This window comes from Phoca vitulina, unplaced genomic scaffold, assembly GCF_004348235.1.
Source record: "Phoca vitulina isolate PV1807 unplaced genomic scaffold, GSC_HSeal_1.0 scaffold42, whole genome shotgun sequence".
NCBI lineage: Eukaryota > Metazoa > Chordata > Mammalia > Carnivora > Phocidae > Phoca > Phoca vitulina.
This window is the reverse complement of record NW_022589745.1, coordinates 4006104-4023083: the sequence shown is the minus strand read 5'-3', so window position 1 is coordinate 4023083 and position 16980 is coordinate 4006104. Positions and strand designations below refer to the sequence as shown.

At 49.5% G+C, this 16980-nt stretch overlaps 1 protein-coding gene and 1 long non-coding RNA gene across 5 annotated transcripts in view; both read right to left on the bottom strand.

Moving 5' to 3' along the window:
• Positions 1-7821: 7821 nt before the first annotated feature.
• Positions 7822-16980, bottom strand: part of LOC116648227 — a 23145-nt gene continuing 13986 nt past the window's right edge. For all 4 annotated transcript variants that reach the window (XR_004302470.1, XR_004302473.1, XR_004302471.1 and 1 more), the window contains 2 exons: positions 11358-11512; positions 7822-11186 (listed from right to left, as the gene is read on the bottom strand). This is a non-coding gene — a long non-coding RNA (uncharacterized LOC116648227). The remainder of the gene's footprint in view (positions 11187-11357; positions 11513-16980) is intronic.
• The window catches only part of LOC116648226, a 7159-nt gene continuing 5499 nt past the window's right edge, over positions 15321-16980 (bottom strand). The window contains exons 2-3 of the mRNA XM_032430080.1: positions 16820-16977; positions 15321-16409 (exon numbers count right to left, since the gene is read on the bottom strand). Of these exons, the coding sequence (XP_032285971.1) occupies positions 15339-16409; positions 16820-16977 (1229 nt within the window). The 3' untranslated portion in view covers positions 15321-15338. The remainder of the gene's footprint in view (positions 16410-16819; positions 16978-16980) is intronic.

Genomic DNA, 16980 nt, shown 5'->3' with positions numbered 1-16980 from the left:
CCCAAAATACACTTCGGTCTTTATTTCCCTTATATGTAAATGAGGGTGATAAGCATTATTTCAAAGTGTGGTTATGAGGTAAGCAGGAAAAGCATTTATATGAATATTTGGCACACGATACGCTCAAGAACTTGTATCTATTAATATTGCTATTGCTATAAAATGATGTCAGTAAAAACAACAATATTGTGAGAAAGTCACAATAATACGTATCAGAGGGGAATAATAATGTACAATGGGTTTCCCGTGGGCCATCTATGGGACCAGAAGTTAGCACAGCTCCTAGGGTCCTGCTGGGATTCAGAGAACATGCTTCCACACACGCCGCACTAAAGGGCTGAACGGAGGTCTGGCCCCCTACGCTCAAGCAATGTCACAGGGGACTGAAAACCTGGGCATGGCTTTGCAAATGTTTGCCACCCATGGGCTGCTTCTGTGCTGAGCCCCCAGAGTAGACTTTTCTGACAGATTCAATCCTGCGTAGTAACAGTGGTCCATGTGCATTTGAAGCCCAAATGGCAGGAAAAGATCTCTGATCGCAGGCTAACTTTCGGAAGCAAACATCACCGAGAGGGAAGTGGACTGCCGTCTGATACCAGGGGCAGACTGTCAAGAGATGAGCAGCAGTGTGTGGATTACTTAGGGAAATATTGTAACTGAGAGCCAGGAAAGCCCTCAAGGATCTCAGACTCCCCTACAGAGTAGTTTTGCCCCAAATTTCTTGTGTCTGTACCTTGCTTCAGACCTCCTGCTCGGAATCTCTGAGGTTAGAGCCTAGTTATGTGTCTTTGGACCCAAAGATCCTGATTGGGTCCTGGTGATAACCTGGTGTGCACGCCAGGTGATAACCACGAATGTGCACACTGCCCCGCCCCCCACCGTGAACATGGGAAACCATCAGACAGATGAAGTCACCTGACCCAAGCTCATCGGGGCAGAGCCAGACTCGCATCTGAGCATTCTGACTCCTGGTCTTGAGCAGGTTCCATAGCACAGCTGGTCTGAAGCAACCTCAGGCTGAGCACAGGCTGAGTCCAGGGAGCGTGTCACCCCACAAAGGCAGACGTGGCGGGCGTGGGGGGTCCAGAGAAAGGAAGGTCTGCTGGGCTCTGCTTCCCCTTATTTAGGGGGAACCCTGCACATGGTTGAGGGAGGGGCCGTGTGCAAGGTGGTGGCGGCTGGTGACCAGGGCAGCGTTCCCTCCAAGAGCGGCTTGCAGAGCAGGGATGCACCTGCTGCCTCCTCCCCGCCCTCCTGACCGTCCAGGGATGCCAGCACGTAACTGCAGCGCCCAGCATGCACTTCCTCATGGGCTGATAAGGACTGAAAAGGACCTTCACAAATTCCAAAGTCCTAATTCCACAACGAATTAGGTTTCCTCTGTGCCATGGGGAAACAGGCTCAGAGTAGGGAGGCAATTTGCCCAAGTTCAACCAGCCCATGAAGGGCAGAGTCAGAATGGACACCCAGCCAGACCTCATCTCCTCGGCTTTGATGGTTAACTCTTGACTCATATGACCTCTGGGGGTACCAATTTAACCTCAGAAATATTAAATAAGTGACAACTATGGAGACAGTAAAAGATCAGTGGTTGAGAATTCATGTTTGAGGAACAGCGTTCTGTGGCTCATCATCCCATGAGATAATGAATGCATCCCTGTGTGGCCCAGCCACACCCCGAAGTCATAGAGCACAGATAAACATGGAAAATGTCCCCACCCTTGAAGCACTCAGTCTTCTCAGGTCCTTCTATGAGGCATCCTGCAAGGACTCGGGTCTGGATTGAAATGCAGACTACCAGGCCCACCCCAGATGTACATACTCAGAGTCCCTGTGGCTGAGGCTGGGGAATCCAGCTCCACAGGTGTTAACCGTGTACCCTAAAGTTTGAGAAACACCTAGATAAGACCTCAGAGCTCCGGGTTAGAACGTGTAACACATAAGAAAGACTGATTCAGTACGACATCTGTTCTTTCCCTGAAGAATTATGTGTTGAGTAGGCACTGTAAACCAGCCCCTGTCCCCTGCCCTGGGAACCCCGGGCAACAAGACAGCCAGGTCCCGCTCCCGGGGAATGGATCCAGACAAACATGGAACCCCGGGAAGCCAGGCATAAATTAGGGGTACCTGGTGCCCGAGGTGGGGGTTGGTGCCAAAGTGAGAAGGGAGTGGATGTCAGAGAAGAACACTCTGAAAAATGCCCCCCAAGGGCAACAGTCCTCCAAAGCCATGGCTGAGCCACATCCGTGGAGACAAACAGCATCTGGTTACATACAGGAAGGCTGCAGTCAAGGCTTTTCTGAAATGCTTCTGTCCTGAAAGTGGACACCCAGCCAGACCGCATCTCCTTGGCTTTGATGGTTAACTCTTGACTCATATGACCTCTGGGGGTAACAATTTAATCTCAGAAATATTAAATAAAGGACAACTATGGGGGCAGTAAAAAATGAGTGGTTACCAGGGGTTGGGCAGAGGAGGGATGAACACACAGAGCACAGAGGATGTTTAGGGCAGTGAGACTACTCCATGTGACACCATAATGATGGAGACCTGTCATTATATTATGCATTTGCCCAAACCCATAGAGTTTGCCCAAACACCAAGAGTGAACCCTGATATAAGCTATGGACTTTGGATGAAAATGATGTGTCATAGATATAATCATGGGTTATAACAAATGTCCCACTCTGGTGGGGATGTTGATAATGGGGGAGACTGCGGGGGAGTAGGGGCAGGAGCATGCATGGGCTATCTCTGTACCTTCTCCCAATTTTGCTGTGAACCTAAAACTGCTCTAAAACAATTCTTAAAAAACAAACAAAAATTATTAAACATCACTGAACCATTTACTTTTAAAATGTGTTGTCTGTAAAGCTGTGATATTATCAGGAATCAGGGTTTGAGACATAAAGGGTCCTACATTGATTAGAAGCCAAGATGGGGCCGTGGGTCTTGAGCTGGCAAACTCGGGGAGACACCCCATCCCCGAGCCTCTCATTGCCTCTCTTGGCAGGTGTGGGGGGCTGCTAGGGTTGATTCTTGGATCTGTGATGTTCTAGGGCAAGTCTAAAACGCTGCTGGGAAAAGACCTCAGAATCTCACAGAAAGCAAGAGCAGAACAGCACAGAGTTTCTACAAAACCATAAAAATGTGCTTTGGGGAACATAACAGCAAAGCGCATGCAACAGTGTGGGGCCCGAAGCTCAGCATATGTAAAGTTTGTAAATTACTGTCATAGGAGCTGGGGGAACATCTGTTCCGTAGAACCCGACAGAGGGGATTTGGACATTTGAGAAGAGGCTCTGCAATTACTACAGTCGGCCTAGGGACATATGGGAGGTATTTACAGTGAAAAGGTTCCCGCTCGATTGTGTTTCCCTAACTGTACACATCTGCTCCCGACCTCTCAGATCGGGGGGCACAGACAGCCCTGGGAAGCCGCCCACGAACACATCCTGATAAAGCCATCGGCCCTGGCCTCTGGGTGGGTTCCCTGGCTGCTCACGCCCACCACCCCTTCCCGGCCCGTGGCCACCAAGGGGAATGCCCCAGAAGGAGGTGCCACCTGGCCCTGGCATGGGCCCACCCCGACCATCACACAGTCACTACTGGTCAACTCCGTGGTGGGCTCATTGGAAGAACACTTGCTTAATTTCAGATCAAAGCAGTACTTTCTTCTTCCTCTTCAAAAAAAGAATGTCTTAGAGAGATGAAGGACCCCATTAAGTTCATGGATGGGCCGTTAAGTAACTGAATATCTACCTCCCACTTAAAATGACTTCCTCAGCCGCTGGGCGGTGGTCCTTTGATCCGCGGTCCGCAGTTACCGGCAGGGAGCTATAAAAGGTACTACTGATTGCCCGAGAGCGGGGAGGAGAGCAAGGAGGTGAGACTGCATTAGCTCTCGGACAGCCGACCAGATAAAGGTTGTGTCCCAACACCATCTTGGGCTTTGGCAGCTTTAAAAGCTGGGCGTCCTCTGGTACTCCAGAATGGTGTGTGGGACCCTGCACCCCAAAGGCCACCTGCAGGGGTCTCGAGTTGAAATCTTAGCACCTGAGAGATCCCATGTTTCATGGGTATCTTTTTAGGGATGCTGGTGAACACCTCCACAGCCTCACAATGAGAGCAGTCACCATGAAAAATGATACGGTTAAGGGACCAAGGGAAAGCAGAAATCTGCAAGCAAAGTCTATATTGGTTGAAACGATGACATCAATACAGGGGTCAAGAAGAGAGGATCATTAAAAATGCACACCATTGAAGACACAGATTTCACCATTACTATCCACAGCACCCTCTTATGAGTAGCTATCATTGCATTTTACCACTGAACTCTGTCTGGTGTATGATGACATAGGCCCAGAGACACTATGTGACTTGCTCAAGGACAAACAGCTCATAGGCAGCAAACCCAAGATTTAAACAAGTTTGGTCTGAAACTTTTTTCTCTCTCGTCCATGGCATTGCACTGCTGCTTGAGCTTCTCATTTATTCTTGTTTGGCAGTAGAATGCTCCAAACCTATGGCTCGTTCATTCTCCAAAAGGGAAGTAAATAGAGACTGAGGTCACCTGGGATCAGCCAGGAGGTGGGTCAAAACTCTGCCCATTACAAACTCCATCCTGGTGTGGCCAAGAGGTGTTGGAATGGGGTTTTCACTTCTGAGCTCCCCCTGCTTATATCTCACCCACACTAGTGAACCTGCTTTCTAGAACTTTCCTGTGCATGTGTGTGTATGTGTATGTGAACTAATAGACTTTAGGTTTTAGGCTTATAGAAAACTAGAGCAGGTATCGTAGAGGATTCCCGTACATCCTTTCTCTCCCCCAAGAGTTTTCTGCATTAGTCACATTTTGCATCAGTGTGTACCTTTGTTACAATCGATGAACCAAGATTGGTACATTGTTATTAACTTGAGTACACAGTTGTCATACCTTCTACGGGTTGGCACAAATGTCTGAGATGTATCCAGCATGGCAGTATCATAGAGAAGAGTTCCACTGCCCTCAAAGTCCATGGCAACCCCTGGTCTTTCGACTGTCTCCATAGTTCTGTATTTTCCAGAATGTGATACATAGTGTGCAGCCTTTCAGATTGGCTGCTTTCACTTGGTAAAACGCATCTAAAGTTCCTCCATGCCTTTCTGTGGAAAACTTGGTGCTTTTCAAGCTTTCTCTTCTCACTCTGGGAGGAAATGGCTGCCCTTCCTCCCCTGGACTGAAGGTATCCGTAGCACCCTCTGACACCGAAAAGAGAGGCCTGAGCTGGTCACCATCTGTATTGATGTCTCATATTTCCCCTTGGAAATATTTAACTCCCGAGCTTCCTACCTTCATCATGAAGCCTAAGAAAATACCCTGTAAGACTAGATGTTTCACAGATAGTTTTTTAATTAGCTAAATAAATAAAAGAGGACAGGCAGGAGGGCTGGAGACAAGTGGGGGATAAGGACTGGCAGGATGTTTACTGCAAACCCACGAATGGAGCCGAACTGTGCCCAGTTCACCAAGTGGGGGTCGCTGTGTCAGGTCAGGACACCTCCCCATCAAGGTCCTGATCCATGTGTCCATTTTCCTGGAGGGCAAGCTGAGGCACAGAGGTCAGCCCAAGAAGGGTGGCCCACTGCCTCCCCGTGGCAAGGTTGGACTGTCCCTAGGACACTCTGCCTTCCTCCTCCAGAGGGGTGTGGAGACATCGGGGTAGGAGGCCCCCAGTGGCAGCCACTCCCAGCCACGTCCATGCTTTTTGAGGAGACAAGATCTTTCCTCTCATTCATACCCACAGTGCCTGCCGGCCTGAAATGCCTTCGATGAGCCAGGAGAAATGTTTCTAATTTCGTATAAGCCAGTCCATAACCATTTATAGAAACCCAGCAAGGTAGGCTTCCTTGTTTTAATTTCTCAGGCGGTAAAATCCAAACTTCAGAAAGTTAAGAGATCGTTGGATGTCATCCAACCAGATGTGGGAGAGCAGGGAGGAGAAACCACGTTCATCGGACCCGTAGACCCTCGTGGTCCTCCTGCCATGCTGTGTTGTCCACTAAAGCCAGAGCACCAGGCTCTGTCCCCACCTCAGGGCCACCTCACCACTGACTCCTGTCCCCTGGGAAAGGCCCCAGGGAGCCAGTCCACCCTGGTCACTGGGGCGGACCCGGGCCAGGCAGCAGATGTCTCCTTGCAAAGAGCACTGTGCCCACAGTGTGTCACCAACAAGACAAACTCCTGCTTGAGCTTCTGATCCACAGTTTTACTCACAGATTCATTCAACAGGTACTCTCTGCTTATTAGATGCCACATGATGTTGTAGGTGCTGGAGATTTAGCAGGACGAAAAACAGACGAGCATGCCTGCCCTTGGGAGCTCACAGTTTATACGAGCATTATAGAAAAATAAAGAGCAAGCATATGGTAGGTCAGATAATGCTAAGGGCTGTGGGTAAAAATTAGGATGGAGGTAGGATGGGGTGTGTACGGAGGGGAGTAGGAATTAATATTATAAACAAGGTGGCCAGGAGGCCGTATCTATACAGTGACGGGGAGGGGAGCCCCAAAGGAGGAGAGAGAGGACAAGGCAGAGATCCAGGGGAACTGCGTCTCTCATGGAGGAAATGGCCAGTGCAAAGGCTCTGGGGCAGAGAGCACTTGGTATGCATGAAAAACTGGGAATTAACAAGAAACGGCAAATTCTCTCAGAAAGAACCGACATCTCAACCTAACTTGTACGAAGGAGTAAATATCCAATATCAGGGTTTTTCTGAAGTTGTCGCTGTTATGTTTTTAATCAGAGAAGAGGCTGCCTCGTGCCACAGGGGGTGGAGAATAAATGAGGGGAATGGGTCTGTCAAGGGAAGAGTATGTTGTTTGAAGGTGAGCCTCTGTCCTTGCTTTCATGCGGTGATCTCAGCCTGAGCACAGAGGGGAAGCAGGGATGGCCACCCCGAAGGGGAAGAAGGCCATTAACAATCATGATCTGAGGTTGCCAGGATGGGAAGAGGGGACTGAGGGCAGGCAAGGTGGAAACCCTGGGGAGGATGTGCTCAGACTGGGGGAGAGGTGCTCTCTTGAGCTGATCCTGGCCTAAGGCTTTAGTAGACAGTCTCCCTTCACACCAACTAGAGAAAGGTTATTCTGCACCTACTTTTCTTTTTTTATTGTTATGTTAATCACCATACATTACATCATTAGTTTTTGATGTAGTGTTCCATGATTCATTGTTTGTGCATAACACCCAGTGCTCCATGCAGAACGTGCCCTCCTTAATACCCACCACCAGGCTAACCCATCCTCCCACCCTCCTCCCCTCTAGAACCCTCAGTTTGTTCTTCAGAGTCCATAGTCTCTCATGGTTCGTCTCCCCCTCTGATTCCCCCCCTTCATCCTTCTCCTCCTGCTATCTTCTTTTTTTTTTTCTTAACATATATTGCATTATTAGTTTCAGAGGTACAGATCTGAGATTCAACAGTCTTGCACAATTCACAGCACTTACCAGAGCACATACCCTCCCCAGTGTCCATCACCCAGTCACCCCATCCCCCCCACCCCCCCCCACTCCAGCAACCCTCAGTTTGTTTCCTGAGATTAAGAATTCCTCATATCAGTGAGGTCATATGTACATGTCTTTCTCTGATTGACTTATTTCGCTCAGCATAATACCCTCCAGTTCCATCCACATCGTTGCAAATGGCAAGATTTCATTCCTTTTGATGGCTGCATAATATTCCATTGTATATATACCACCTCTTCTTTATCCATTCATCTGTCGATGGACATCTTGGCTCTTTCCACAGTTTGGCTATTGTGGACATTGCTGCTATGAACATCGGGGTGCACGTGCCCCTTCGGATCCCTACTTTTGTATCTTTGGGGTAAATACCCAGTAGCTGCACCTACTTTTCTAAAGGCTCGCTGGTGTCCTGAGGGCTGCCAGTGGGCAACCCCTCCTTGCCCACCCTCCCCTGTGTGCACGGCTCTCCCTAGGACCCCGGGCTGCTCTCTGGGCTCCACGTCTGACAGCAACACACACCAGGACCGGTGCTGCCGATCCGCTCTGAGGTCAGAACTGTGAAGCCGCTCCCCTTGCTCCACTGGAGGGGGGAGGGCAGAGGAAAGGAATGGTCCCAGGAGGATAGAAGCAGTGGGGGCTCCCCAAAGCTGCACAGAAGCAACCACTCCCACTGCCTCCCCCCTGCAGGCAGAGGACCACAGAGCCAGTCCAAGGACGAGCAAGTTCTCTTCACACCCTGCACGTGGAAACCGTGAAGGCTTTCTAGCTCACCTGCCGTTCACTGGCAGCAGACTTGCAGGACAAGCTGGACCCGTTCAGGAGATAAAGTCATCGGAACCCACTAGACCAGGACAGTCCAGTTCCCAAACAAGGAGAAAACGGGGTCTGAACTCTAGTGGAGCTCCTGGTCCTGGCAAAGCTGCTGCCAAACCTCAGCCTGTCAGTGGGGGGGAGGGAGGGAAGATGGGGAAGGACAGTCTGGAGACCTGGAGGACCTGGTCCACACCGCCTGTCACAGGCCCTTGGGGCTCGGTCCTGGGGCTCTTCGTCACACCCGAGCTGAGGTTTGCAGTGCCAAACCCGAGGCTCCGGGGATCAGGAACTTCCCGCTGCCCCAGGGCTGCCTGGGTCCCCGCCCCACCTGCCTTGTGAAGGCCCCGGGGTCCGAGGGGCGCCCGTGAGGGGCTCGCACGCCCACCGCGGAGGGTCTGTCCTCACCGCGGGCTGTGCGCGGGTCCCCCTGCGCGAGCAGGCCCCCCTGACCGAGGCGCACGCTTACCGCCAGCGTCCCGCCGGAGGAGACGGCAGCTCAGATGCAAACTCGGGAGGAGGAGTCTTCAGGAGCCGGGAACCCGCACGATCACCCGGTGCGATTCCGGTGAGCAGTGCTTACCCCGTGTGGGAGCGCCTGTGTGCTACGATTTCAATAGGAACAGCTTCCCGAATGCGCACGCAGCACGGGCACACGAGCCATTGAAATGACCACCTTCGTCCGTGAGCCTCTGGGGGCCTCCAGTGCTCGATCTTACACCCCATGCCTCTGACCACTGGCCCCTGTCTTCATTCGGGATCATTAACTTAGCAAACGAGGGTGAGTTGAAACTTTTGAAAAGATAAATGTTAGTGTTAGTCTCTGTGAATCTTACATCTTACTCTTGTTCCGTTTTCTGTTTGTGTTTTTAACATTTTGAAGCTCTTGGTGTCCATGAAGTATCCAGTCGTTGCTGCATATCTTAGAGACCATTCCACACGACCAGGTAGTAAAGAGTATTCTCAGGTGAGCAGGTCCCCTCCCCTCTCCTCGCCGTCCCCTCCCTGACTGCCGGAGGACAGAATCACCCCTCTCAAGGGCGCTCTCTGGCCCCAGGTGGCACCACCCCAACCGCGTGGACGCCTGCTTGCTGAGGCGCTGTGCCTTCCTCGGACCCTTTCCTGGCCTGGTTCCCCTGCTCGGAATGTGTTTCTTTCTCTGCTGATTTAGAACACTTCTCAGCTGTCCGCGCTTTAGCCGTGGGCACATGTCTACTGCACCCCCGTGGTGACTGACACTTGCAGAATGTCACCATGCTCATTCCCGGTGGTCGGGGCCCAGAGCTGCAAGGCAGGTAGAGCAGAGGACAGGAGGACGGGACCAGGAGCCCAGGCCCAGAAGCAGCTCTGGAGGCCGGGAAAACGACCCCCAGGACTCCCCTGGACTGTACAGCCCTCCCCGCCTCATGCCCCACTCCCCCGACTCTGGCTCATTTTCGGAGAAAATGAGCGCAAAGCAGGTACCTACTCCATCTACCCTGTTCAGGGAGAGGAAGACAGGAGCAAGTGGGCCAGGAGGGTGAGGAGATCGCAGGGCCGGGTCCCAGGGGTAGGTGGGCCCGGGCTCTGCTGGGAGGTGAGGACCAACTCCCTCTCGTGTGGCCCATGGGTCCCTGCCGGCGCCTGGGAGCAAACACAGGGCACCGTGGGTGGCTCCGTGCCTTGAGTAAGTTTCTCCAGTCCCTGAACATCGGGCCCCTCATGTGCTAACAGGGAATGTAGAAATGCTTACTTTCTAAGGCCTTTGTGAAAACCAGAATACCCATGCAAAGTCAAGAGCATCTGGAAGGACAGTAAGCACTCAGTGACCACTGGCTGCTGCTGCTCCTTCTAGAACTACTGGAATGAACAGCACTGCCGGCATGACTATCACTCTGGGCCCCCAAATGCCAAGAACTTGGCATCCGAACTCCCCTCTTGACCATTACCCGATCCCTCTCTCTGCGTGGCTCCTTCCGTCCCCCCAAGGACATCTCTTCAGAAGGGGCTCTGAGTGGAGAAGAAAAGGGAGATAAAGTCATGCCTCTTCCCCTAGAGCACCCTACTTCTTGCCAAGAACGTGCCCCCCCCCCCTTGAGCCCTCCCGTCTTCCTCCCACCTCCACCATGCAGACAGCAGGGAGGAGAAATAAGGGAACAAGTTCCCTTCATCACAATGGTGAGCGTGCTCCTAACTACATTGAGATTCAGGTTTGCAGAAAACTTCTCAGCTGCTGGTTCTAACGGGGTCTTCCCAGCTCTCTGATCTATGTATTCATATCATCTGATCATTGTGACAGATACCTATCGGGTTTGTCAAACCGGCAGTGGGCTTAGAGAGGTGTTTGAGGAAAACAAGGCTGACTCAGGAACCCATCTTTGCTCACATTGCTGGGAAGAGGCCAGGTCAGAGCAGGAGCCCCCGAATCACGCCTTCCTGCCCTTCCATGTCTGAAGGTGATGCTCACTCTGTGGGAAGAATGATGGGAATCCAGGCAAACAAAAGTTGGTTACAGAAGGCCACCTTCTTCCCCTCTGTGTCCATGGTGACGGGGCCGACAGGAGCAAACAGCATGAAGGCTTCAGGCCCACCCACAAAACAAACGCTGGAGGGCCCAATTCTACCACTTCAAGGACCAAGAAGAGTCCCCAGCCCCCCACGCCCTCTTCTGAAAGCTGCTTGCGTGATGCTCCAAGGTGCGTGTTTGAAAACATTCCCATGACACATGCTCTTTTCTTCTTTCCCAGACCAACAGCAATGGCCCATGATGATTTCAAAAACACGGCACTGGCTTGCTAATTCACTGTCAACTCAGTGACTCCATGGGGTGACATGACTCTGTCCTCAGGTAGACATCAATCCAGAGGCTACTCGAGAGGGGCTCCCTTTCTTCCTGAAGAAACAAGAAAGGGTCACTAAAGTTGAGGGACCATGTGCACATTTCCTATGCACAAGATACTGCACTTGAAGTCCAGGGCGTGATCGGGTCCTGCCTCAAAGCATAGCTCTAGTTGGGTCACGTGCCAAGTCTGCGGTCCTGGGCAAGTTACGTAAATTCACGTACCTGACGTTTCAGTCCGTGGATAACATCAGGGTCCGGTCCCAGAACCACGTGGGAGTGAAGATCACACGTGCAGGTGAGTTAGTACGATGCTTTGCATACCCCGAGTGTTCAGAATGTGGTCCTAAGGAGTGCATTCAATTCTCAGACTTAAATTCCTAGACAGATAAAATCATACGAATTTTACAGAAAGGAAACGGAGGTCCAGAGAAACTGAACAGTCTGCCAAAGGACACGTGGCATGTGACTAAGAACTCCTATCTTCCTCGACTCCAATTTGTCCACTGCAAAAAAATCACGTTTGATATCTAAGGAAACATCATATTTAAGAAGGATATTCCACAAAGGACCTCGGAAAGCTAGGCCAACCCTCAATTTTTAGCCACAATTTTATGTTTTTCAGTGTGATAATTTCATGATCATCTAATTAAGCAAACTGGTTCATTACCAACAACACCAAGGTGCTAATTCAATCCCCGCCTGTGACTTCCTTTTCAAGCTTGTTTACCTGGGAATCCATGTGTAACTAGAAAATTCCCACAGCAAGCGCGAGGAGGGTGGGGTGGGGGGGATCCTCCCGTGTAGTATTTCTCCAAACTGGAGTCCAAATTCTCCAGGCCCCCGAGGTTTAATTACCTGCTGTTTCGGGGGTGGCAGCCTGACAGACCCTCCCCACCCGCATGTACACACACTCCCCATGAGGGAACAAAGGGGGAGTGGGCAAAGCCTGGAGTCTGCATTCAATTTGGAACTTGAAATGGAACTTTCACCTTTTTCAGCAAATTCTGTGTGTTCCAAAGGTTTAACTTTCTCTCCACTGCGCAGAAGGAAGAACAACTATGGTGCTTATTTAACCCAGAGTGTGAGCGAGAAACCCCTTTGGAACCTAGCAATTGGTTTTTGTTTTGTGACCAGCTAGTGCCACAAAAGAGAGACCCACCCCCTCCCAAGCATTGAATTAACCCTATGTGAGACGGGCAGAGGATTAAGAAGGTTGGTTCAGGCCCCATTCAGAAGGTTCCGAGGGGGCCTTTTTCAGAGGATTCTTCCAAACAAAGGTTGCCAAACTAAGTAGCTTTTTTTTGTTGTTGCTTTAGCTCTGGTCTATTGTCACCAGGGAAAGCGACCTTTTCCACTTAATTGGGGCTTTAGAATTCCACCTCTATTGTATTTGTATATAAGAAACACTGCTAAGGGGCCATGTAAGTTTATGAATATAAGCCTTTCTGCATTGGGTGAATCCAAGGCGATTTAGCTATGTATTTGCGTCTAATAATGCCAGTTACTCTAATAAAAAGAATCATAAAATAATAAGCACAACGATATGCGTTTCCATATATCGCGTTTCTATGATATGGCAGGCGCTATAGTGGATGCTTTGCATATTTTGTTTCTAACTGTGGGTTACAGAGCAGGACTCTGAAGTTCCAGCAGAAGGCAAGACAGGGAAGCCAAGCCACACCAACACACCACTCCACTGGCCCCAAGATGTCCTTTACTATACTTTCTGCTTCTGCTTAGTTACCCAATCTTCTGTTTTAGGGCTGCAGTGAGATTGTAAGCTCCGAAAAGACAAGAGATTAACATGTGTGTCTGTTTGTAGACACAGTTTAAAGTGTGAATGCCTACAAGGGACAGGTGGGGAACGTCCGTGGGTTCCTGGGGGTTGGCTAGTGCAGGACAGCAGGGAGTGGGGAGGTCTGAGGAAAACCGGGCTGACACCCCTCTCAAAGACACTCCATTCAAACGGATTTTACTTATTTATTTTCAAACCACTAAGCCAACTGCGGAAAATAGTTCTGGGTTTGGATTTGGAGCAGGGGCTCCCAGGGAGAGACAGATGCACTCTGCTCATGGTACCAAGCTGATGTGACAGAGCCACCTCCAGCCCACAGACCCAGGGTCTCGTGGTGTGCACAAGGCTCCCAAAGCCAGGAGATTCCGTGTTCAGTTCCAGATCTGGCTTCCGTGGAACTCTAGACCATGGGTCTTCAGCAGGTGGCTCTGGACGGGACAGTCTCTCCCCGTGGCACGGTACCTGGCCTGCTTCTCCCCTTTGTGCCAGCCGCCTTGTCTGCGTGGCTACTTGAGTTTGTCACCTCTGTGCCGAAGGGAGTGCGCTTCTCAGGGACCACTTTTCTTTCCTCAGGTGTAGGGTTACAGGAACCCTTACCTTTGCCTTTTGGCAAAATAATACACACACCTAATTCACAAACTAAAGGTGGCAGAGTCTTTAATTCAGTGAGTAAGGTACTGTGCTCAATGGCATTTTACAAATTTAATGCAACAAACCAACCGACCGACCAACCAACCCCAAAAGCATCCATCTATAGGGCATCAAAGAAGATTCTGCTCATGTATCCTGTTTGCCCTGATGACCATGAACATTTTATACCTAAAATATTGCACAGGTTTGTAAGTAGCTAATAAACCTGTGTAGAGGATGTCTTTTGCCCTATATGTATATGAAAATGAGAAAAAGAGAAAGAAGTGTGTTCTTACAGAACTTGTCCAACTATTCAAAGGTATCATCAAAAGAGCCTGGATGTCAAAGGAATCAAGCCCTTGTTTAGGATGGGGGACTATGAACCCCCAGTCTTCCTGGTCCCCTTTAGTGGCCCACACAAAGTCTTGGACATTGAGGACCTTAATGCCTATTAGGTGATTAATCAAGTGTTTGAACAATTAAGTTGAATCTGGACATTCCACTTCATTTTATATACTGAAATATTCATGTTGCAGCTGAAATGCTTCACATGGTTGGAACTTAGCCTTTTAGCAAAGTCACCTATTAGTAAAATGGACACTGGCCACAATGTAAGAAAATAAATGACAATAAGATACACAACAAGGAACTAAGCAGACAAAACCTCTTTGCATCAGTTGATGTAGAAGTTTCAAAAGTCCTGCTGTGAATGCCAGGTGCTCAACTCCCTCTGGACAGCTCGAAATCCTTACGGGTGTTCTTAGTTTATAGGTGTGTATAACCAGCTTTGGTATCATAGTCCTAATTTTCTTCCAGATTGGGTGAAAAATATCTACATTGAGAAACACAGCTACTGTAGGGAAATGCACCAGTAATGGAAAAAAAAATAGAAATTGACAATTGACTGGGGGGGGGGAATAAAACCCTGAGAACCACTGAAATTAATATGTAAATTCAAAAGATGTGGTAGTCTAGGGCTATTAAGAATAGAAGAAAACCTCCCTGCAGAGCCCTGAAAATATCACTGAGATATATCATGCTTTATGATGTTTGCTCTTCTTAAGAAGGAAGAAAACTACATAATAAAATTTAAAGGATTTCCATACAAAATTGTCAAAAAACTTTAAAATACAGATGCCCAGCTTTCGGGGCAGTTCGCAGCTTCGCACGGACTCAGTCCTTCTTGAGTCTCAGACTCCTAACACTGTTCTAGTTTTGTCGTTAAATCATTTTTCCTATAAATCTGACCATCGTGTAAAACTGGGTGTGGCATGGCAGCTAGCCTCCGCACCTCCCGGCTGTCTCTGTGATCTGTGCCGAGTCCACAATGTCACTGGGTCACTGTGGCCTTGATTTATACACACTATCTGCTTTAACCCTCCATTCTCCCACGTCCCTCTCCATTATTTCTAACAAATGCTACCTGCCATCCAGGAGCAAAACCGGAGTACAACTTGAAGCAGGGTACAGAGCGTATCTCTCTAAACATAATACAATGGCATGTGCACACGTGTTCCATCTATGCAAGGGATGGCAGGTAAGTAGGTGGGCGTGGGTGTATTCCAGGGAAACTGGAGTTAGAGAAATAAACGCGGAATGGACCGGGACTTTGGGCTGCAGGTGGCTGACCCTGCCCTAGGGTTTGCTTTCCCATAACGAGGAACTTTCTGAATTGGAGCAAGAACCAAGAGGAAGGCATTGGATACAGCTCAGAGAGGACGAGCTGGAAGTCAGAAAAAAATCCTGTGTAGGTTTCCAGGGTGCCTGGCATTTTCTTCCTAAAAGTTAGACAAGTTGTCAATAGGATACCGGGTTTCAGAAACCACACATACTGTGACAGAGATGATGAGGCTACAGTACAGATGGTGCAGATCCTGCGGAGCTGGTGTAGATACTGTACAGATGGTGCAGATACTGTAGACGGTGCAGATACTGTACAGATGGTGCAGATACTGTACAGGTGGTGCAGATACTGTACAGGTGGTGTAGATACTGTACAGGTGGTGCAGATACTGTACAGATGGTGCAGATACTGTACAGGTGGTGCAGATAATGTACAGGTGGTGCAGAGACTTCAGAGCTGGTGCAGATCCTGTACAGATGGTGCAGATATTGTACAGATGGTGTAGATACTGTACAGGTGGTGCAGATACTGTACAGATGTTGCAGATACTGTACAGATGGTGTAGATACTGTACAGGTGGTGCAGATCCTGCGGAGCTGGTGTAGATACTGTACAGATGGTGCAGATACTGTAGACGGTGCAGATACTGTACAGGTGGTGCAGATACTGTACAGATGGTGCAGATACTGTACAGGTGGTGCAGATACTGTACAGGTGGTGTAGATACTGTACAGGTGGTGCAGATACTGTACAGATGGTGCAGATACTGTAGACGGTGCAGATACTGTACAGATGGTGCAGATACTGTACAGATGGTGCAGATAATGGACAGATGGTGCAGATACTGTACAGATGGTGCAGATACTGTAGACGGTGCAGATACTGTACAGATGGTGCAGATACTGTAGACGGTGCAGATACTGTACAGGTGGTGCAGATACTGTACAGATGGTGCAGATACTGTAGACGGTGCAGATACTGTACAGATGGTGCAGATAATGGACAGATGGTGCAGATACTGTACAGATGGTGCAGATACTGTAGACGGTGCAGATACTGTACAGACGGTGCAGATACTGTAGACGGTGCAGATCCTGTACAGGTGGTACAGATACTGTACAGATGGTGCAGATACTGTACAGATGGTGCAGATATTGTACAGGTGGTGCAGATACTGTACAGGTGGTGCAGATCCATCAGAGCTGGTGTAGATACTGTACAGATGGTGCAGATACTGGACAGACGGTGCAGATACTGTACAGGTGGTGCAGATACTGTACAGATGGTGCAGATACTGTACAGATGGTGCAGATACTGTAGACGGTGCAGATACTGTACAGATGGTGCAGATACTGTACAGGTGGTGCAGATCCATCAGAGCTGGTGTAGATACTGCACAGATGGTGCAGATACTGTAGACGGTGCAGATACTGTACAGATGGTGCAGATACTGTAGACGGTGCAGATACTGTACAGATGGTGCAGATACTGTAGACGGTGCAGATACTGTACAGATGGTGCAGATACTGTACAGGTGGTGCAGATCCATCAGAGCTGGTGCAGATACTATACAGATGGTGCAGATACTGTAGACGGTGCAGATACTGTACAGGTGGTGCAGATACTGTACAGATGGTGCAGATACTGGACAGACGGTGCAGATACTGTACAGGTGGTGCAGATACTGTACAGATGGTGCAGATACTGTACAGATGGTGCAGATACTGTAGACGGTGCAGATACTGTACAGATGGTGCAGATACTGTACAGGTGGTGCAGATCCATCAGAGCTGGTG